Genomic DNA, 22906 nt, shown 5'->3' with positions numbered 1-22906 from the left:
AACACACACACACACACACACACACACACACACACACACATTATTATGATTATGTCAGAGAAAATGAACCACAAATAATATGCCTAACTGAAACAAAATTAATACCAAGGATATCAAATGACATACTAAACTTAGAGGAATACAATATATGGAGAAGAGACAGATATTTAAAAAAAGGAGGAGGAATTATAATATTAACTAAGAAAAATCTAAAAGTCAAGGAAATAAAACTAGATATACCATCACAAGTAGAACTGATTGTGGTAGAGATCGACACATCTGAAGGTAAAGTAATTGTAGCCAATTTGTACATGCCACCCAGATCAAACTCATGGGAAAAAGATGAATATGAGGACCTGGCAGAGAGTACAATTCAGAGTGTAAGATCATTGGTACATAAAATGGAAGAGAAATCGGAAAGAATTATACTAACTGGGGACATCAATACAAATATAAATTGGAATACTCTAGATATAAATAGCCAAGAAAGCTGTTGGGACCAAAAGCTCCTGGATCTCATACAAGAGTTTTTCTTAACGCAACATGTGAGGGAAACCACCAGAAAAAGAGGACTTGATGTACCTTCAGTGCTAGATCTAATATTTACAAGGCAAGAAAATGATATTGACAGTTTAATATATCACCCTCCACTCGGCAAAAGCGATCATGCAGTACTAAATTATAACTTCAGGATAGCATATGACATAGTAAACAGCAGTGATATTTACAAAAAGAGCCTAAACTATGAAAAAGGAAATTATCAAGACCTAAAGAAGTATTTCTTAGAAGTTGATTGGGAAAATGAGCTTAGAGGACAAGATTTAAATTCTGTATATAAAAAATTTTGTGAATTTTATGAAATAGGAGTCCAGAAGTACATCCCACAGCACAAAGAAGCAGATAAGAAAATACAGAAATGGTTCAATACAGAATGTAAAAAATCAAAAGAAAGAAGATATTTGTTGTGGAATAGATACAGAAGACACAATAGTGAAAGGGCGTATAATAATTACAAACAGGCAAGAAACGACTATACAAGAATAAGGAGGGAAGCCCAAAAACAGTTTAAGGAGGATATAATAAGTAAAAGTAGTGATCAACTAAAGCTGTTTTATAGCTATATGAGAAGCAAAACTAAAGTAAAATATATAATACAATCCATTACGGACGAGGGAATCACTTATACACAAGAGAAAGATATTTGTGAAGCACTAAATAAGAATTTCTAATTAGTTTTTACAGAAGAAAAAAATTTTGAGAGGGACTATGTAGAACACGCATGTCCACACATACTACCAGATATACAAATAGCAGAAAAAGTAATACAGGAGGAGTTAAGTAGATTAGACAGAGGAAAAGCAAGTGGTCCTGATGAAATTTCATGTTGGGTATTACGAGAATGTGCAAAGGAGTTAAGTAAACCGTTATTTTTAATTTTCAAGAAATCCTTGAGTCAAGGTAAACTACCTGATATTTGGAAAAAAGCAAATATTGTCCCCTTATTCAAGAAAGGAAATAGACAAAATCCACTCAACTACCCACCAGTATCACTGACCAGTGTTGTAAGCAAGGTATTAGAAAAACTTATAAGAAAAGCTTGGGTAAATCATCTAGAAGAACACAGTATGATAACAGAAAAACAGTTTGGTTTCAGAAAAGGAAAATCATGTGTTACTAATCTGTTGAGCTACTATGACAGAGTAACAAACACAATACAGGAAAGGGAAGGATGGGTGAACAGTATCTATTTAGATTTCAAGAAAGCTTTTGACACAGTACCACACCAAAGACTTTTATGGAAACTGTACCATCAAGGAGGAATTCGAGGCAAACTGTTTTGTTGGATGCAAGACTTTCTCATAAAAAGAGAAATGAGAACAGTACTAAGAGGAAACTACTCATCATGGAAAGAAGTGACTAGTGGAGTACCACAGGGTTCAGTGCTGGCACCAATCATGTTTTTAGTGTATATAAATGATATAAACAGTAACACTGGAAATGAGAGCTATCAGAATATGTTTGCAGATACAAAGGAGAATTACTAACACAGACTCTTGTTGGGAGCTACAAGAAGAATTAAATAAACTTCATGAATGGAGTAGTACATGGCAAATGGAATTCAATGTGGACAGGTGTCATGTAATCGAGTTTGGTAAAAGTGGAAAAAGACCTGATTGGGATTATAAGTTAGGAAATAAAACCCTATACACATCAGAAAGAGAGAAAGACCTAGGTGTGATTATCAATAACAGACTATCTCCGGCTGACCACATCAGTGAGAAGGTACGGAACATGTGAGGAGTCTCGTGGACAAGGGGCGAATGCGCCACCCCCATCAAAAATGAGTTATGCATGTTTTCCGATAGATGGAAGCACTGAAAATCTCGTGGTGAAGAGCATTTTCTGATTCCGACCCATGTGGGTTCAGAATTCTAGGTTCAATCTCCCTTGTTTTGCACACGTGGAGGGGAGGAGGAGGAGGGCGGGGAGGGTCTGTGATTTCAGAGCGGTAGGGACGAATGTCGGCACGTGCCCAGCCAATGGGCGAGCGGTTCCCTCTGTCAGAGTTAAAGGGCCGCCTCTCAGCCTATCAGACGCGCGTTAGCACCCCCGCTAGTCATCCCGCCAAGCACGTTAGTGAAGCCTGGCTTTGTTTACACTCTGATGACGTCCTCAACTACTAACCATTAGGCCCCCCCCCCCTCTTCACCTTGGTGTGCGGTTGGAGTTGTAAATAGTTGGTGAGTATTATAACTTCATTGTGTCAGTCATTAACAATATAATGGTTATCATACACACAATAAAACAACCTGTTGCCGATAAGGAGGTGAAAATATTTAATTAATAATTACAGAAAAATATTAATTATAGGAATTTTTGGCTGAAATTTTCACAGTATCTTAGTTTCATTCACATCTATTACAGGAATGAATTTCAAGTTGATTGAACAATAATTACTATATGCTGAAAAAACACCATCGCGTGTTTTACTGTGTGTGTGTGTGTGTGTGTGTGTGTGTGTGTGTGTGTGTTTTTTCATTTTTTCCTGCAGTATAAATTTGCCTCTTCCAGAGGATTCTAATGATATATAATAACATGCTATTCTATAATATTCTATGTCTGCCACCTATTCCTGAACTTTAAACACTCATAACTAAAAAAAAAAAAATGGCGCATTCGCCCTGTCCACGAGACGCCTCATGTATACACAGCGTGCAAATATGAGAATAGCATTCACATACATAAATGAAGACATGCTAAGAAGGATAATAACATCATTCATTAGACCAACCCTGGAATATGCATCAGTAGTCTGGAGTCCTCATCTCAAAAAACACATAGACAAGATTGAAAAAGTTCAAAGGGCCATTACAAGATGGATACCAAGCTTAAGGGACCTAAGCTACGAAGAAAGACTAAATAAACTGAATCTACCAACACTACAGGAGAGAAGGAAAAGAGGTGACATGATAATGCTATATAAATGCATATCAGGAAAGGAGAAAATAGACATAAATGATTACTTAACATATGGAGAAGCATCAGCAAGAGGACACTGCAAAAAACTGCATAAGAAGAGAGGTGATAAAGACTTAAGGAAATTCAGTTTCCCAAACAGAGCAATTGATCAATGGAATGCACTACCGAATGAAATAGTGTGTGCCAAAACAATTCACAAATTTAAGGATATGTACGATAAATATGGTTTAAGACACGGGACAGTACGAGCTTGACTCATTCCTGTAAAGATACAATTAGATAAGAACACTCACACACACACACACACACAATTGCCCACATTTGTAGTCCATCATTCAGTTTTACCCACACAATCCAACTGATCCATACTCTCTTATAATCACCTTCCATCTGTTGCTCACAACAGTACACGCTCCTTCCTTTGCCTCTCATTCTCACCCACTCCCACACATATACCCCATCCATACTCCCATTCTCTCACACTCTCACCTCTCTATTTAGTTTAAGTTAATCCACATACATCCACTTTTGCACCCTGAAGCACCTGGACAATCTCTCTTTCATTCTCCTCATCATTTGCACCCTTTACATTCCATGTCGCAGTTTGAACCATGTCCTTCCTTCGGCCCTTAGTTGTCACCTGTTGGTAAGTCCTGTTCTGAGGCTTCTTGTTCATATTTTTGGTTAATTGTTTTCTGGGGAGGGGCACAAACCCTCCATGAACCCACATATTGTCACATAGGGAACTCGTGTTGGTTGGTTATAAGCTTACCATCCAGCATTAGTAATGATTTCCTGATTTACAGGAAATTATTTGGCTTGCTACTCAATGCAGAGCTACCCTAGAAACAGAGTACCACTACACTAAGTTTGTTCCACAGAGGTTTAGGGCCAACTGTACCTGTATCAGGGCCTATAGCTGTATGCCAGTGCTTTGGGCATAATAGTAATATTATTATGAACCCTCAGCTGATGTGCTGTTCTCTCCAAATATCAGGGCCTGTTAGCTACATGCCTGTGCTTTGGGCGTAAGGAAGGTGGTGCCATCCCTGTCAACAAGAACCTATGGTCTCTGTCATTTGTTTGCTGCACTGCCTGTTTTGCCTTCATACTCTTTTCCGTCTTTTACATTATCATTGACCAGAAGAAATGGTGGAGTGGCAGTCCCCTCCGGTATACAGGTAAGTGATGTAGTATTTGTGAGAAATTTGATTGTGTACTGTATTATTATTAGTAATTATAGTAATTTTCATATTGTGCCTGGAATTCTAGCATCTACTGTGACCAAACCAATGAGTGTTGTATGACATCCCACATTTTGTTGCTTTGTAGGGCACAAGAGCAGGTGATCTTAGGATGAAGTAGTGTAGTATCATTTACAGATTAGATATTTGTCATGTCATATAACGTCAGAATAGCAGTAAACTTTGTCTGGCCACATGGATCCTTCATTGAGAACTGTGATGCAGGATTCTTGTGAATATGGTTGTAGCAATAAGTTAGGCAGTGACATTGTTTCATTTTATAAAAACAGCTGCATTGTTGACCAGTTACCTGGACTGTGCTAACATAAGTATCAACAGGTATGACTGTCAGTAATCATAATACAGTGATTCCTTGGTTGTCACACGCAATTTGTATTGAATATAGTGCATCATAATAGAATTGCCCATTGACGAATACACAGAACCTGTGGGATTTATCCTAATGGAAGCCCCCATAAACTGGAAAAAGATGCCACCACTTGCCAGATAACTTAATGTAAAGTGCAAAAGTGGGGTCAACTTGAATTCTATCTATCTATCTATTGCCAGATGCCTCAATCCCGTTCGGGGTGGCCACAAACAAATCGCCTCCACGTCGCCCTGTCCCTCGCCATTTCACTGCCCTGCTCCCAACTCACACTCCCCTCTCTCATATACCTCTCCACTCCATCCCTTCATCTCATCCTCAGCTTCCCCTTCCCTCTCCCCCCCTCCACCTCATTCACATACACTCTCTTCGTCAGTCTTTCACCCTCCATCCTCTCCACATGGCCAAACCACCTCAGTGTATTCCTCCTAACGCTTCCTATCACATCCACATCCACACCACAACGCTCCTTTATATCCTCATTTGTCAGCCTGCCTCTCCATGTGACTCCACAGGCTCCTCTTAAATAACTCATTTCCACTGCTCTCACTCTTGACTTGTGTCCTTCCAAGAGCGTCCAAGCTTCCCTTCCATACGTTAGAGTTGGTATCACAGTACTGTCATGTAGTAACTTTTTCACTTCCATGCTCACTTCCCTGTTTCTTATCACTGCTTTCAAGGAACCAGCAACCTTTCTTCCCTGCTGTACCTTTTCAAGCACTTCACCCTCCAAACCTCCATCTTTACTCAACACACTACCCAAGTACTTAAACGTACTCACATTTTCCAATTTCTCACCATCCAACCTCGCTATACATTCACTGGCTTCACCACTCAAAGACCATCACCTTACTCTTCCCTACATTCACCTTTAGATTCCGTTTCTTACACACACTCCCAAACTCATCCACCAAGCTCTGCAGCTCCCCTTCGTCTTCACTCAACAACACAGTATCATCTGCAAACAACAGTACGGGAAGTCTCCAAACACTACCCTCTCTCACTTGGGACACTCCAACATCCACTACCCTACCTTGTACCTCTTTTATTACCTCATCCATGTACAGATTGAACAACCATGGAGACATGACACATCCCTGTTTCAACCCAACCATCAAAGAGAAAAATTCACTCAGTTCACCATCCACACGCACTGCAGCCTTAGCACCGTCATACATACTCTTCACAGCATTCAACAACTTCCCATCTACTCCATATATTCTTAATACTTTCCACAATCCATGTCATTCCACCCTGTCATATGCTTTCTCCAAATCCATGAAAGCCACATACAACTTCTTTCCCTTTTCTAGAAACTTTTCCACTAAAGATCTAAGAATGAATATCTGATCTACACAACCTCCTCCCTTCCTAAACCCTCCCTGTTCTTCTCCAGCTAATTTCTCTGTTCTTTCTCTAACTCTGTCAATAAGTATCCTACCATACACTTTTCCTATTATACTAAGAAGACAAATGCCCCTATGATTACCACACACTTCTTTTTCCCCATTTCCTTTGTACAAGGCAATAATTATACCTGACTTCCAATCCTCCAGGACTCTACCTTCCTCCCAGGCCGTTCTGCACATCTTCCACATACATTCTACTATTATCTCTCCCCCATCCTTCAGCATTTCACCACACACTCCATCAATTCCTGGGGCATTCCCCAGTTTAACTTTCTTTATTGCTTCCACAACTTCTGTCCTACTGATTTCTTCCTGTCTTCTCACTCCCCCTTCTCCCAGCCATTCCCCAGCCACTTATACTCGCATTACTTCCATCCTCTATGTTCAACAATTCCTTAACGTGTTCTGTCCATCTGCTCACTTTTTCTCCCTTCTCCACTAGTAATCTACCTTTTTTATCTTTCACTCCCCTGCTAACTTCACTTCCACCCTGTCTTACTCTCTTCGCCTCTTTCCAGAACATTTTCTTACAGTCCCTCCACTTTACACTCAAATTCCTTCCAAATTCCTCATCCACTCTCTTCTTACTCTCTCTTACTAATCTTTTTACCTCTCTCTTTCTTTCTGCATATAACTCTCTCTTCCACCTCTCAACTTCTTCCATGCCCCTATTTCCCATCCATTCATTGTATGCTTTCTTTTTTTTTTCCACAGCCTGTTTCACCTCTTCATTCCACCACTCTGTTCCTTGCACCCCCCTCCGTCTTCTCTTCATCCCACACACCACATCACATGCTGCACATATTTCTTCTGTGAATATCCTGCACACACCTTCCACATTCCCCATCTGCACTAGTTTATATTTGCCCAATCGTTCCTCCACTTCTCTGTTATACGCTGCCTTTTTCTCATCCTCTTGTAACCTTTCACTCTCCTTACAAATACTCCTTCTTCCCGTCCTTCCCTTCTTCTATTACTCCATCTTATTTGTATCTTGATTGTGGCCACCACCAAGCAGTGGTCAGAAAGTCCACTCCCCCAACCTCTATAAGCTCTTGCATCCATTACATATCTTTGCATCCTTTCATCCACACACACATAATCAATCATTGCCTTCCTTTCATTCAGTTCACCACTCACCCTTCTCATCACTCACCATGTATACTCGTACCTGTGTATCATTTTGTGCCTAAAGAGGGTATTGGGTATCACCAACCCCCTTCCAGCACAAATGTCCACTAACGCACTGCCATTCTCATGTATCTCAGCAGGCACATGCCACTCACCAACTATTCCATCCACCTTCACATTCCCTACTTTACCATTCATATCACCGATCAAAAACACTCTCTTATTCCTTCCAAACTTTTCCATGCTCACTTCCACATTTGTCCAGAACTCTTCTCTCACTCTGCTTGCACGCTCTTGCGTTGGTGCAGACACGCACAAAATTGCCCACATTTGTATTCCAACTTTTAATCTTACCCACACAATCCTTGACCCAACTGATCCATACTGTCTTATGTACTCCTGCACATATACCCCATCCAGACTCCCATTCTCTCACCCTCTCACCCCCCATTTAGTTTCAGTTACTCCACATACATTAACTTTCGCACCCTCAAGCACCTAAACAATCTCTCTTTCTTTCACCTCAACATTCGCACCTCTTACATTCCACGTTCTGATTACCATGTCCTTTGTCCGGTCCTTGGTCGTCATCTTTTGGTCAGTCCTTTTCCGAGGCTTCTTGTTTGTCTTTTTAGTTAGTTGTTTTCCGGGAACGGGCACTAACCCTCCGCCAACCGTTTTAGTTACCTAGTACGACAAGCAGGGATACTAGGGGAGTGTTCTTGAAAAAAAACCCTACCCCCAGAGTATATATATATTTACATATATATATATATACAGTACATCCCCACTGTACGTGAGTTCCGAGTACGCAATCCCCCTTGTACGCGAAGACCTATTTTTTGTGTGTATTTTTTATTAGTACGCGAATTTAACTTCTTGTAAGCGAGATGGGGGGCGAAGAGTGGCCCAAATCCGGGGTTACCCCGAGTACATGACATTGCCCCCCCAAGAAGCTATAACGGTTACATACACTCCACCCACCTTGTGATATCGATGCTGCTCACTCGTCACGTGATGCTCATATGCGCCGCTTGGAGGGTGATGAGGTGCGAGTCCCAGCAGAGGAAACACACGCACACAGAGGGTACATTCAGTGTTCCAGGTACGTCCCCATGTACTCGGAGGCAATTTTTTCTGTGAGCCAAGATGTCTGCCCCTTCCTCCAGGAAGAAGAAGTGCATCACCCATGCCATGAAGATGCAAGTCATTAGGAAGACGGAGAGTGGGAAGGGTAACACGGCCATTGGCAAGGAACTAGGCTTGGCAGAATTGTCCATGCGAACTATATGGGCTAACAGGGAGTCCATAAAGAAGACTGTGGAGACATATGGGACGGCGGCATTGGATGGAAGAAGCAGGATGACCAACCAGGCTACAATTCTTATGGAGCGGTACCTGGCTACATTTATCCTGAGGAAGGAGAAGGAAGGAATTCTACTGAACGGATGTTACATCAGGGACCAGGCCAAGATTTTCTACAAAGCTGCAGCTCAGAAACTTGCTGTTAAGAAACCATTTAAAGCCTCCGTGGGATGGCTTTGCCACTTTCTGAAGAGGAAGGAGCTACGTCACATTCGTCTCACGGGGGAGCGTGCATCCGCGGATGAAATGGGGGCCAGGGATTATCCAGCCATCCTAAAGGAGATAATCGACGAGGGCGGCTACAGCAGGGATCAAATTTATAACATTGATGAAACAGCCCTATACTACAAGGCTATGCCGAAGTGTACTTATATTAGCAAGCACCAGCACCAGGCCCGGGGCAGAAAAATCGACAAGAGCAGGATAACAGTCATGTTTGCTGTGAACTTATCAGGCTCACTCAAGATGCAGCCTGTTGTGGTGCATACTGCAGCACACCCCAGATGTTACAAGAATCTGCACTGCGTGGATAACAGCAGGGTATACTGGTACAGCAACTCCAATGGTTGGATGACAAATAGCATCATTTCCGAGTGGCTGTTGCGGCATTTCATCCCTGATGCCAAGGCAAAATCCTAGGAACTTGGCATTCCCTTCAAGGTAATGCTCATCCTTGATAATGCCCCAAGTCATCCAACCTGGCTAGCAGACCTTAGCAAGGAATGCAAGATTGTTTTTCTGCCCCCAAGAATGACCTCTCTCATCCAACCACTAGACCAGGAGTTGATTGCAACGGTCAAGCAGTTATACTACCAATGCCTCTACAATCACCTCCCCAGCAAGACCGACAGCTGTGAGGAACTGCAGGCAATTTTTTACTTGAACACAGTTGGGAGTGATGTCATAGATATCGAGGATGATTTGGACTCGCCACCCGCTTCATCCTCACCACTCACAGCACCCGTACAACCAACTTCAACTCCTGAGAAGACTATTATGGCTTTTTGGCGGTCATTCAGCCTCAAGGATGCCATCACTCTCTTGTTGTCCTCTTGGGCAGATATAACCACCGCAACAATTAGCGCCTCCTCATACCGCACCTGTGTGAAATCGCACCGGGAAGCGGCTTTCAGTCCCTGGTCGCTGCCGAGGCAGCCACTCTCAAGTGCACAAGCTGTGCCCGGGTTTCAGGCCATCTCACTGGAGGAAATCAGGGGTTTACATTCGGCAGCAGCAGAGCAGGATCCCCAGAAAATCGTGCAGCGAGTGGACGAGGCCGACGCAGAGCAGGAGATCGCAGCAAAGCCAGCAACATCAGTGATGGAGAGTGAAGATTTGTCCATGATGGGGATCAGCCGGGTACTGTGTGCCCTTGATAAATTCAAGGAAGAATTCAAGGACATTGAATGCTCTCAGTTGCCAGTGGAGGAGGTGATGTCTTCACTGGACAAAACCTTCCGCTACTACACCAACAAGTACAACCAGGAAGTAAACAGACTCAAGCAAACACTCATCAACCGTTACCTTCGGCTTGAACAAAGTGAGGAATCGCTCCCTTCAACATCAGAAGAGCCATATCCTGAGGAGGATCAAGAGACTGATTCGATGTCTGAGGTGTCAAAAATAGACTTTGAAGGGTTAATGAATGAAGTGGGTGCATTAGCTAGTGAAAGTGTCGAAAGTACTGGTGACAAAAGTAGTGAGGAAGGTGGTGTGGTGGGTGATGCAGGAGATGCATGCTAGGTGCCTCATCCTGCCTCGGATCCTCTTCTTACCTCCATCATGCCTGTTGTCCTCTTGAGTAAAGGTGAGCAGCCATATTCTTGTTGGTTTAGTTAAGCCATATCCTTGTTGATTTACCTAGTAAAGTCATTATCTTGTTGGTTTACTTTATCTTAGGTAGTATGTCTTAGATAGTTTCCCTGTATAGTACAATACTTAGGTCTGAAAGGCACCTCAAGGGTAGCCCATGAAGGGGGGTGCGGCCCATATGTAATTTTTCCCATAAGTTTATGTATTCACAGTACCTGAATTCCTAGTATGCGACGTCCTCTGCCACCCATATACTCGTGTACTAGGGGGATGTATTATACATATGAGGCGTCTAGAACCAAAGGGGCATCGGCGCCAAAATGTACTTTTGAGTTATGACGCTTTAAAGTTGTGTTTATGGCAACGTCATAACCAGAAGGCAATAAACAGACCTTTTATACATCAAAATGATCATCAGCGCCTATGCTCTACATGTACAGCCAAAAAAACAAAACAGTAATAACCGTAACCACAAAATATGCAGTAAACCAAACCCCCAATTTATAAATGGGCATAATAACATATTGTAGGGATTTAAAAACATAGCAGAAAAAACATCAACGAATGTATTAATGTACAAAACTTGATTAACTGAAGATTCCAGTTCACTTAATATTAATAAACGAATAATTATTACTGTAATTTCACGTTTTTGACAACTAAATCTGAAATCAATGCAGTTATTATTTTTCCTCTACCATAATAGATTGAAATAATAACACTAAAAAAAAAAAAAAAGTAGTGTAGTGCTTAAGTAAATTGAGAAGGGGTAGTGGGGGGTTAAATGGTGGGGTCGTCATCTAGGAGATCGACATCCAACTCTGCCTCCTCGGTGCCACGCCCCCTCCCGCTGTCTTCCCTCACCACTCTCTTTTCCTCTTCCTTTCTACCTTTTTCCACTTCTCCACACACTTCGGACACTTACGAGAGGTTATAGGCACCACCTCCTCACTGTAACTATGTGATGAACTCATCTTGTCACCCCCCCTTCAACCCCGATAACAACAGCTCATCTTGTCACCAATAAGCTACGATAAATGGAGTAAAAATCCAATACGTAATAATTAGACACCTCTGTTAATACGGGAGGGAAGTCTCACCAGCACACCGGGTGGGCCACACGCTTGCTGATTGGCTGCTCTGGGGGAGTGGCAGAGAGTGAGAATGCTGATTGGTTTGGGCTGTGTGGCTTACATGCCTGCCTGCTCTGATTTGTTCGCCCGGCAGCATGGACAAACCCATGTGACTTTGAGCCCCTCTACCACTGTCCAGAAGGCCGAATCTTGTATGGCAACCAGTGCTGTCACTGAGAAGAGGGTTAAGCCTGTTGTCTCCCCTACCTAACTCAAAACCAGTATATTGGTGGGGATGCCCCTTTGGCTCTAGACGCCTCATATATATATATATATATATATATATATATATATATATATATACAGGTAAGCCCTTAACCCCGTAACCGCGGGGCGTCACTTTCGTGACGCTTGGGAGCAAGGGATCATACCGCGGGGCGTCGCTTTTGTGATTCTGTGTTATTTTGAATTCACCCGGGCTTCCAAGTGGGGGCTTGTATCATCTATCAGTACTGCCAATGTCCAACACTAGTCAGCACTCCTAATCTCATCTGTACTCCCATCCATTGTTGACAATTTAGCCATTTCTCCCCATTCTTGACTCCCTCCCAACCCCCTCCATTACACTATCCTCTCGCCTGCCCGGCCGTGCTACGCTAAGTAAATCTTCCCTGGAATTTTTCACTGATTTCATCCATTGAAATAAGCCCTATGCCCTATTCTTATACCAAATAATATATACAAGAAAGAAATAAGGTAAGTGAGAGTGCCATACACCTGGAATTGGCTAATTATCACCTGACAACACCTCACGTGCACTCGTTGGCTAATTTTCGCTGTTTTTTTCCCCTTGAAATATGCCATATAATCTATTTTCGTAATAAGCGATCTCGATATTTTGGAAGGACTATATGAATTTCATATATTAACATCAGATGATTTTGTTCAGTCAAGAGACACCCAGTGTGCATAGGTTGGAGTCCCCAAGCGGCATCTGAAAGTTTTCCAGTCATGGAATGCCGTTCGAACCATATGCTTTTCTTGTTCTATAACTCCTTCATTCTGGTGATGTATTTTAAAATTTATTCATGTTAATGTTGGGTCTGGTTAGTACTTGGATGGGTGACCGCCTGGGAACACCAGATGCTGTTGGCATCCCTACGTGTCAAGTGGGGTTGGTGGAGGATTAGTGCCCCTCCCTGTAAAACAATTAACTCTAAGCCATTGGCCACCCCGTCTGGGATACATGGCGTCTGGCAATGAATGAATGAATAAGGAGGGAAGGGAGAAGCCTAAGTGATATTTACATTCACCTGGAACTACCTAATTTATAATGTATTGTCTAGATTTCCTGCCAATCATTTCAGTGAAATACATAGCTGTTTCAAGAGCTATGTTGGTAGTACTGAATAACCCCTAGTAGGCCTCAACCCGGGCCAGCCCTCCTTTATCAGTTCTCTCTCATCTTCCGAAGAGGAGGTACGGCTCATCCTCTTGCTGACTTCAGGGCCTTTTTTCACCCCCATGCAAAGGGCCCTGTGACCTTTACCCCCTACTAAACCTCGTGTGGAAAGAGGTAAAGGGCTGACAATTGATAAAAGAGTGACTACGATCTTTCTATTGAGTAAAACAGTGCAAGTGGAATTGTAAATAATGTGTAATGTGTAAACAGCAAGTGAAAGTAATGAATGTAAATATACGTGAACAATGGAAAATAGTTTTATAAGTCACTTCAAGTGACAGTGCATAACACAGTGTAAATAAAATAGAAATGTAAATAACGTAAATAAAATAGAGAACGTAAATAGAAATGTAAATGAGTAGTATTATAAGAATACGAGTATATACCCTAGGAGTAATGAAAGTGAAAGTTTCACTATAGCATGTCTGAATACTATGAGTTATGAGAGTGAAGATGAAAGTGACATTCACTCTCAATGCCAGTATACAGGAAGAGAAAGTGAATGCTACGTATTTTACTGAAAGAAATTGAATCCCTACAGTGACAATAAACTAATACTACTGAAGGAAACTTATGGATAAAGACTGTAGAAATATATAAGTGTTATATAGTAATAGAAATATAAAGTGTGAGGGGTTTTATGAACAATAAATGACAGAGTACCAAGAGCGAACTAGCGCAAGTGCGGCGGTCAGACGCGCTCATAATTTTCATTGCTTTCACAGTGGGTTTTTTTTTGGAGTATGGATCCCAAACTACTTGAAAATCATAGTGTTTATAGTGTTAATATCTGGCTGTGGTAATCATATTACGGGTTGTCGGGAAGTGTAAAGTGGAGACTTCGTTACCCAACTTCAGAGGTCTCCACAAGTCCTACAGTAACTGACGAAGGCTCAACAAACATTCCAGGAGAAAGCTGAAGGTATGTGCCATAAGCATATATAATTTTAATATTCTAGGACTAATGACTGATTTTTGGCAAATATTTTTTGAGATTCTGTCGGAGCCCGAATAACCCCGCGGCACACGCAAAACATCGGTAAACATGCCCGCGGTGTAGGGGTTAATTCACGCGAACTTTTTTCACACGATTTCAGTTATCCACGAATTTTTCGTACAATAATTAAAACATAAAATTATGGTATTCAAATAAATAACTTCAGTATACAAGAGAAATAAATAAAATATAAAAATGCCTACCTGCTGCCTATGTGCATATGTGTGTGCGTGTGTGTGTGTGTGTGTGGGAGGTCGGTCTACCACGCACCACACAGTCAGTTTGAATTCGACAGTCGAATCATGCGTAACTCACGAATCGTTATTTGTGGCTTATTTTTCTGCCTTCCAGTGATTGCTTGCCTTGTCTGCCAACATGGGGGTTAAGCGTAGTGCTAGTGATGCATGTGATAACACACCAAAATGGACTCGTAAAGTGATGTTGCTGACAGAGAAAGTTAAAGTGTTGGACAAACTTAAGGGAGGAATGTTGGCGACAATTCTCCGTCAGGAAGATTCCTCGTCATTTATTTGCATACCAGTTTATTTAGCAAGTACAGTACACTAGTTTTTTACTTATATGAGTTATAAAATCCCCCTGAAAATTAGTTATTAAACTGTTAATTAATCAATAATAAGTATATTTATAGAATGACAGGGAATTGTCCATGTTTTGATGGTGAATTGACTTCATGGTGAATTGTCTCAGAACTGTGTGTTTGGGGTGACTCAACTGTTCTTACAATAAAGAAGGCAGAACGTAGCATACGGGAGGCAGTGAGGGCTAGTGCACCAGACTGTGCTAAAGTGGCTCCACCTATGCCTGTGAACTGGCTCAGAACCGTATGTTTGGGGTGAATGAGTTAACTGTTTGGACAATAAAGAAGGCAGAATGTAGCATATGAGAGGCAGTGAGGGCTTGTGCACCAGACTGCTGAAGTGTATCCACCTACGCCTGAGCTTGTCAGGTTTCAGTGTTAAATTTCTTACATTTTTGTTGTTTTTCATACTTTATGCTAGTTTATAAGGTGTATGTAGTGCATAAACATTATTCAGATGTAATATACATAGTAGACATGCGTAATTATGTGCACACAAGGGCAGAACATATACGCGAATTTACCACATATGCGAAGGGTCTGGAAACGTAATCCTCGCGTGAATTAAGGGCTTACCTATATATATATATATATATATATATATATATATATATATATGTATTTACATATACATATATATATATATATACAGGTCTCCCTCGTTTTACGTTGTATCGTTTTACGATATTTCGCATTTACGATCCTTCTTCTTTAGTACCAAGTGTTCATTTTATGATTGAGCTCCCTTGCATTTACGATTGGGCATGTGGAAATCCTGCACTCACAGGCAGATCAGCTGAGAGATGCGTGGCATACTCGCCCCACCCACACAGTTTCCCGTGCTTTTGCCAGTCTCACCCACGTGCTTGTTCAGCATACAACCTCTGTGCATCTGTGTGCATCAGTGCCCATGATATTACTATTTCTCCTGTTCTTCATATTTTGCACCCCTAGTGCCACCACCTTGATGTCTTGTAAACGCCCTGCAACATCTGGTGCTGGTGATATGAAGCCAAAGAAAGCAAGAACGTCCTTAACCCTGGAGTCTAAGCTTAATATTGTGAAGCAGCATGAAGCAGGTGATGGGGCAAACTCCATCGCTCGTTCCATGAGTCTTGCACAGTCAACTGTATCGACTGTTATAAAGCATGCTGTCAACATTAAGAAAGCTGGGGAGACAAGTATGACTCTACAATACATAAAACATCATCTTTATTATTGCATATTAGATCACTTGTATGGGTCTTGGGTTCCTTATACACGAGTCCAGGAACGCATCCTTATTTATCCCATTAAACCTTAATTTCGCTTTACAATATTTCAGTTTACGATTGCCTTTCCAGGAACGCATACCAATCGTAAAACGAGGGAGACCTGTATGTATACTGTATATATATATATACATAACTCATGAATATTGTTCCTGGCAAATCCCGCTTTTTGAAAATTCCGCGTTATACAGCCATAGGTTTACATGTTAAAAGGTTTCATGGTACCCAAGTCAGCCCCAGCTTCACCTTTTGGGTCAGTTTTTCAGGATTTTTCCCAGGACATTTACCTACCTAAAAATGTCTTCAATACCCACAAACAGTGGAGGATTCCTCAACTTGAATTGAAGAGTTTGTGTGTGTTTATAGAGTCGATTGGAACTTCTTCCTCTCCCGTCGGATGCAGTACATGACCAGGTACCTTTCCATCATAACAAGCGTTGGATCAGGTGTTGACTTGGCACTTTTTGGCAGTGGAACAATTACATTCTCCTCTCTCCTTCCACTTGATCACATCAAGCTTCTGCTCCTGGGTCAAACTCTTCCGCTATCTTGCTGTTTCATGGTAGAGTGGCATGGTTAGGCTGGGTCAGGTGGCCAAAAAAAAAAAAAAAAAAAATGGGGGGGGGGCAAAGTTAACAGACAGCATGTTTGGCACCTGTTGGTTTAGTGGGTAATTATTGTGCTCCAATTGGATTGAACCAGTGAAGGTTTATATCCAAGGGGTGGTTGGAGTTTATTGCTCTCGTAATCCCACTTAGGGATGAATGAGGCTGGTCACTCTCATCTAAAATGTCAGGACTAAGTGCCTAGGCCCGGGCTTCTACGTTCCTCATGGGGCAACGTAGGATTTGATGATGGATGGATGGATATCTATCTATCTGTCTATTTATCTATTTATCTATATACTGCGTATGTATATATATATATATATATATATATATATACTGAATATATATATATATATATATATATATATATATACAGTGTTCAACAAAGTACAAAGTATTGCGCACACTGAGCCCTTCCTACGAAACAAACCTTTCGACTGTGGAAAAAACATGTAAATAATGCATTATAATTACCTTTAATGCTTGGTAGGGTTTCCTTTGCGCTTCTTCACGGACCTGAGACATCATGGAAGTGAAAGGACGAGGTTCCTCAGGTGCTGGGGTGATATACTTGCCTAGGACTCACGAATGGCTGCTTCCAGCTTAGGCAGAGAGCTCACATCCTTCCCTTGGAGATTCTTCTTTACGAAGTACCAGAGATTTTCTATCGGGTTGATGTCTGGGCTATTGCCTGTCCAGTCTTTCATGAAGGAGACCTCACAGTCACGAAGCCAGTTGGTGACAGATTTGGCTTTATGAGCAGGTGCATCGTCCTGCTGAAACACTCATGCACCTGTGAGCTAGAAGGACTCAGGTAAATGATCACAAAGCAGCTCCAGGTAAACATCCTGATTCACTCTGCAGTTCCTGGGAAGCACAACAAGCTTCCCCAAACCCTTACCAGAGAAATAACCCCATACCATTAGTGAATTGGGTGTCTAACTGTGCTCTCCACATAACGGGGGTCAAGTGGGTCACTACCTCTGTGCCGGTACACGTGTGCTTCTCGATTACAGGTAACGGTAAACGTTGCCTCATCAGACCACAACACTGACAACCATTGGTCCTCACCCCAGTTAAGGTACTTGTTAGCAAAGGCAAGCCTACGAAGTCGCTAGTTACGTGTAAGAAGAGGCTTTCTCACAAGCCTGTGGCTTGTGTAACGAAGTTCATAGACTCTTCGAGAAACAGTGCACACTGAAACCTCGCCAAACACTTCCGGGTTGATCTCCTTAATTCTCCTTGCAGTCACACGAGGATTAGACTCCATTGCACATTTGAGCACATTAACAGACCTTGGGAAAGTTTTCCTGGGCCTACCAGACCATGGTTTCTTTGTAGGAACGTCACCACTATTTTCCACTCGGTAACGGGCACACCACCTATGCACTGTCGACCAAGCCACACAAACCAAATCACTAATTTCCTTCGTGGGGTGGCCTGCCTCCTTTAAAGCAATGATCTGTAATATTATTTCACTCGACAATTCAGAGGTAGGGACCATATTGCAATAGCGAAAGCCAAAACACTGTGGGTCACTAGGTAAAAAATGGCACAACAAGAGAGGGAGGAGCGGCCGGTTTCCCCTCTCTCACGCAGCCTGCGGGCAACTGAGGCATCAGCCAACCAGCTCGCAGTAAGGCCTCAGGCTGCAGTGACGTCATGTTAGCGACCAAAGCTTCTGGCTAAATTTTTTCTCCCAAAAAAAGGGTAATTCTTTTTTCGCCAAAAGTATTGCGCGCCTTGACATAGGCACGCAATACTTTTGTTGAGCACTGTATATACTGTATATAAATATATATATATATATACATATGTACAGTATATACATACGTATATATATATGCATATATATATATATATATATATATATATATATATATATATATACAGGTAACTCGCACGGAACACGATCTCACGGAACGCGCTCGCAATTATACACGGTAAGGGCTGGGATACATATAAGACAACGTAAGATTAAAAAACCATCATGAAAACTACAAATTAACGCAGGAGAGGCCTTTGAAAGATCAAATCCTCGAACGTCACCGCAGCGCGCGGTTTGTTTTGATTACGTGACGATCTAGGCGGGAAATTATTCAGCGAGTGAGACATTCCCGAGTACAGTAGCACAGTATTTGTAAGTTAAATATTTACAGTACTGTACTGTTCTGGTAAGTTTATGTGCAACTTAAAGTACTATTAAATAACGTTAAAGCAAGAAATAAAGTCTTATAACCAGTTTACCTGATAGGCGTCAGAATATTGCCTTTTTTATTTGTTCGTTTTTTCCACAGTGCTGTTCAGTATTTGTAAGTTAAATATTTACTGTTCTCGTATGTACTGTACTTGTAAGCACTTAAATAAAGTTAAAGCATTAAATAAAGCCTTGTAACCAGATAACCCGAATTATATGATTACCCATGATCGGCGTCGGAATATTGCCGTTTTTGTTTGTTCGTTAAACTCTTACTGTACTGCTTTTCTACAGTACTGTATTTGTAAGTTAAATATTTACTGTTCTGGTATGTACTTGTAAGCAATTAAAGCATTAAATAAAGCCTTGTAACCAGTTAACCTGATTTAAATGATTACCCATGATCGGCGTCGGAATATTGCCTTTTTTTTGTTTGTTCATTAAAGACTTATAATAAGAGAAAAATACATTTTTGTCTTGGTATCTTTACCTATTTGCTCAGGTTTGCTGTAATGGTTTGCAACTTGTAGAAAACTGTGAAAACTTTCGGGAAGTGAACGAAAATCTGGGACATGACCTTGACTTCATCGTCTCATGTATGATGTATCATCTGTCAGTTCACCACCGGCTATCGTGATGAGTGGATGTACGATTTTTTCGCTCGTGGCCATGCCTAACCACACATAGTTACACCCATTATCTCGACCCAGACAGAAAATACAACCTTTTTCCTCCCTTGCAAAACACAAACAACCACCCTGTTTACGAGACAGCAATATATATTGCGAAAATAACAAGGTAAAATGATAAAGATGAACGTAAAACGATTGAGAAAGATGAACATGTTGTGACGGAAGAAATACGTTTTCCCTGTCTGTAAACGTATTTATTTCTGCTTTGTATCTGTATTCGTAATAATTAGACTTATTGTTATTTCTGAAACTGCATTACGATTCTATTTTTAGCCATTCTCGTGGTGTGGGAGCTGGAAGTTGTGACACAACTTCCTTATTGCTAATCGGACTGACCCTCCACTTTATTCTCCCGTGGCAGAGTCTAGCCTTGGAGGACGTGCAGTTTTCTCATTTAGGACTGAAAATTCAACTCTTTCGCTCCCTTTTCCAAGCATGGGCACAACGATAACGTAAAAAATAACTCGAAACTACCATAAACATATATCAAAAAGGTGAAAATGTATTCATAACATTTTTTTTTTCCAGCCATTCCTAACAGATTATGTACTGAAATCATTCGATATCACAGTACTGCATTTCTAAGTTAAATATGTACTGTTCTGGTATGTACTTGTAAGTTAAAGCACTGGTACCAGTTAACCTAATTTATTACCCATGATCGGCGTCGGAATGTTTCCTTGTGTTTACGTACAGTATTTGTGTGTTGAAGTTTTGCTCAGGAGTACTGTATTTGTGAGTTATAACATTAAATAAACCTTCTAACCACTTAAAGTGCTTTCTAGTGACAGATAACAGCAAAACAACACATTTGGGGGGTCTAGGGAGCAAAATACGGAGTAGTTTAAATATACGCGATTTCGCACCTAACACGGCACGGTAGGAACGAAACCCTCGTGTTCCGTGCGAGTTACCTGTATATATATATATATATATATATATATATATATATATATATATATATATATATATATATATGCCAATGGCCATACCGCGTTGAGTACACGGCTTCCCGTCCGATCAGCGAATATAAGCAACGTTGGGTCTGGTTAGTACTTGGATGGGTGACCGCCTGGGAACACCAGATGCTGTTGGCATAACGTTCTCCCTACGTGTCAAGTGGGGTTGGTGGAGGATTAGTGCCCCTCCCTGTAAAACAGTTAACTCTGAGCCCTTGGCCACCCCGTTTGGGATACATGGCGTCTGGCAATGAATGAATGAAAAATATATATATATATATATATATATATATATATATATATGTGTATATATATGTGTGTATATCTACCTATCTATCTGTCTATCTATCTGTCTATCTGTCTCTATCTATATATCTATTGCCAGACGTCTCAATCCCGTTTGGGATGGCCACAAACAAATTGCCTCCACGTCGCCCTGTCCCCCACCATTCACTGCCCTGCTCCCAACTCACACCCCCTACTCTTGTATACCTCTCCACCCCATCCCTCCATCTCATCCTCGGCCTCCCCCTCCCTCTTCCCCCCTCCACCTCACTCACATACACTCTCTTCGTCAGTCTTTCACCCTCCATCCTCTCCACATGGCCAAACCACCTCAGTGTATTCCTCCTAACGCTTCCTGTCACATCCACACCACAATGCTCCTTTATATCCTCATTTGTCAGCCTGCCTCTCCATGTGACTCCACAGGTTCCTCTTAAATAACTTATTTCCACTGCTCTCACTCTTGACTTGTGTCCTTCCAGCAATGTCCAAGCTTCACTTCCATACATAGTAGTTGGTATCACAGTACTGTCATGTAGTAACCTTTTCACTTCCATGCTCACTTCCCTGCTTCTTATCACTGCTTTCAAACAACCAACAACCTTTCTTCCCTGCTGTACCCTTTCAAGCACTTCACCCTCCAAACCTCCATCCTCACTCATCACACTACCCAAGTACTTAAACGTACTCACATTTTCTGTTTCCTCACCATCCAACCTCACTGTACATTCACTGACTTCACCTCTCTCAAAGACCATCACTTTACTCTTCCCTACATTCACCTTTAGATTCCATTTCTTACACAGTCTTCCAAACTCATCCACCAAGCCTTGCAGCTCTCCTTTGTCATCACACAACAACACAGTATCTTCTGCAAACAACAGTACAAGGAGGTTCCAAACACTACCCTCTCTCACTTGGGACACTCCAACATCCAATACCCTACCTTGTACCTCTTTTATTACCCCATCCATGTACAGTGCTCCTCAGAAATAACGAGCGCCCATGGCCGGGCGCACAATACTTATGGCCAAAAAAGAATCACCCATTTTTGGTAGTAAAACTGAGCCAGAAGTTTGCGGCGCTAGCATGACGTCACGGTAGCCTGAGGCCTTCCGACGTGCTGGTTGGTTCCCGCCTCAGTTGCCCACGGGCTGCCAGAGAGAGAGGAACTCCGCCGTGTCTCCCTCTCTTTTTGCACCCTTTTTTACCGAGTGTCCTGCAGTGTTTGGCTTTCGCCACTTTGTTATGACACCTAACCGTGAACTATCGAGTGAAATCATATCCCAGATCATTGCTCTAAAGGAGGCAGGCCACCAGACAAAGGAAATTAGTGAATTGGTTGGTGTGGCTCGATCGACAGTGCGTAGGTGGTGCGCGCGGTTTCGAGTGGAAAACAGTGGTGATGTTCCCACAAAGAAACCACGGTCTGGTGGGCCTAGGAAAACTTCCCCAAGGTCTGTTAATGTTTTAAAATGTGCGGTGGAGTCTAATCCTCTTGTGAGTGCAAGGAAAATAAAGGAGAGCAACCCGGAAGTGTTTGGTGAGGTGTCTGTGCGCACAGTGTCTTGAAGGGTCCATGAACTTTGTTACACAAGTCACAGGCCTGTGAGAAAGCCTCTTCTCACAAAGAACCAGCGACTTCGTAGGCTTGCCTTTGCTAACAAATAACTGGGGTGAGGAGCAATGGTTGTCAGTGTTGTGGTCTGATGAGGCAATGTTTACTGTCACCTGTAACAGAGGAGCACATGTGTACCGGCGCAAAGGTACAGTAGTGACCCACTTGACCCACAGTATGTTGAAAGCACAGTTAACCCTTAAACCGAGGGCTTGTTTTGCTTTGACCTGCGGCTCCCGTGGGCATATTCGCGCTCCAGCAGACTCTCTAAAAATATTTGCCAAAAATCAGTTATTAGTCCTAGAATATTAAAATCA

The 22906-nt window shown here is 41.9% G+C and overlaps 1 protein-coding gene and 1 non-coding gene across 2 annotated transcripts in view; both read left to right on the top strand.

The window, feature by feature from the left end:
• LOC145402916 (heparan-alpha-glucosaminide N-acetyltransferase-like) overlaps positions 1-22906 on the top strand; it is a 609963-nt gene that overhangs the window by 552931 nt on the left and 34126 nt on the right. The window contains exon 9 of the mRNA XM_080274814.1: positions 4478-4661. Within this exon, the coding sequence (XP_080130940.1) occupies positions 4478-4661 (184 nt within the window). The remainder of the gene's footprint in view (positions 1-4477; positions 4662-22906) is intronic.
• LOC145402971 (5S ribosomal RNA) lies at positions 20706-20824 on the top strand. Its single transcript, XR_013897906.1, has one exon. It is a non-coding gene; the product is annotated as a 5S ribosomal RNA (ribosomal RNA).

The sequence above is a fragment of the Coenobita brevimanus genome, chromosome 59 (genome assembly GCF_032717465.1).
Source record: "Coenobita brevimanus isolate Jiangsu-jjx chromosome 59, ASM3271746v2, whole genome shotgun sequence".
Classification (NCBI taxonomy): Eukaryota; Metazoa; Arthropoda; class Malacostraca; order Decapoda; family Coenobitidae; genus Coenobita; species Coenobita brevimanus.
The sequence above is the reverse complement of the archived record's forward strand: the minus strand, read 5'-3'. Positions and strand labels throughout refer to the sequence as shown.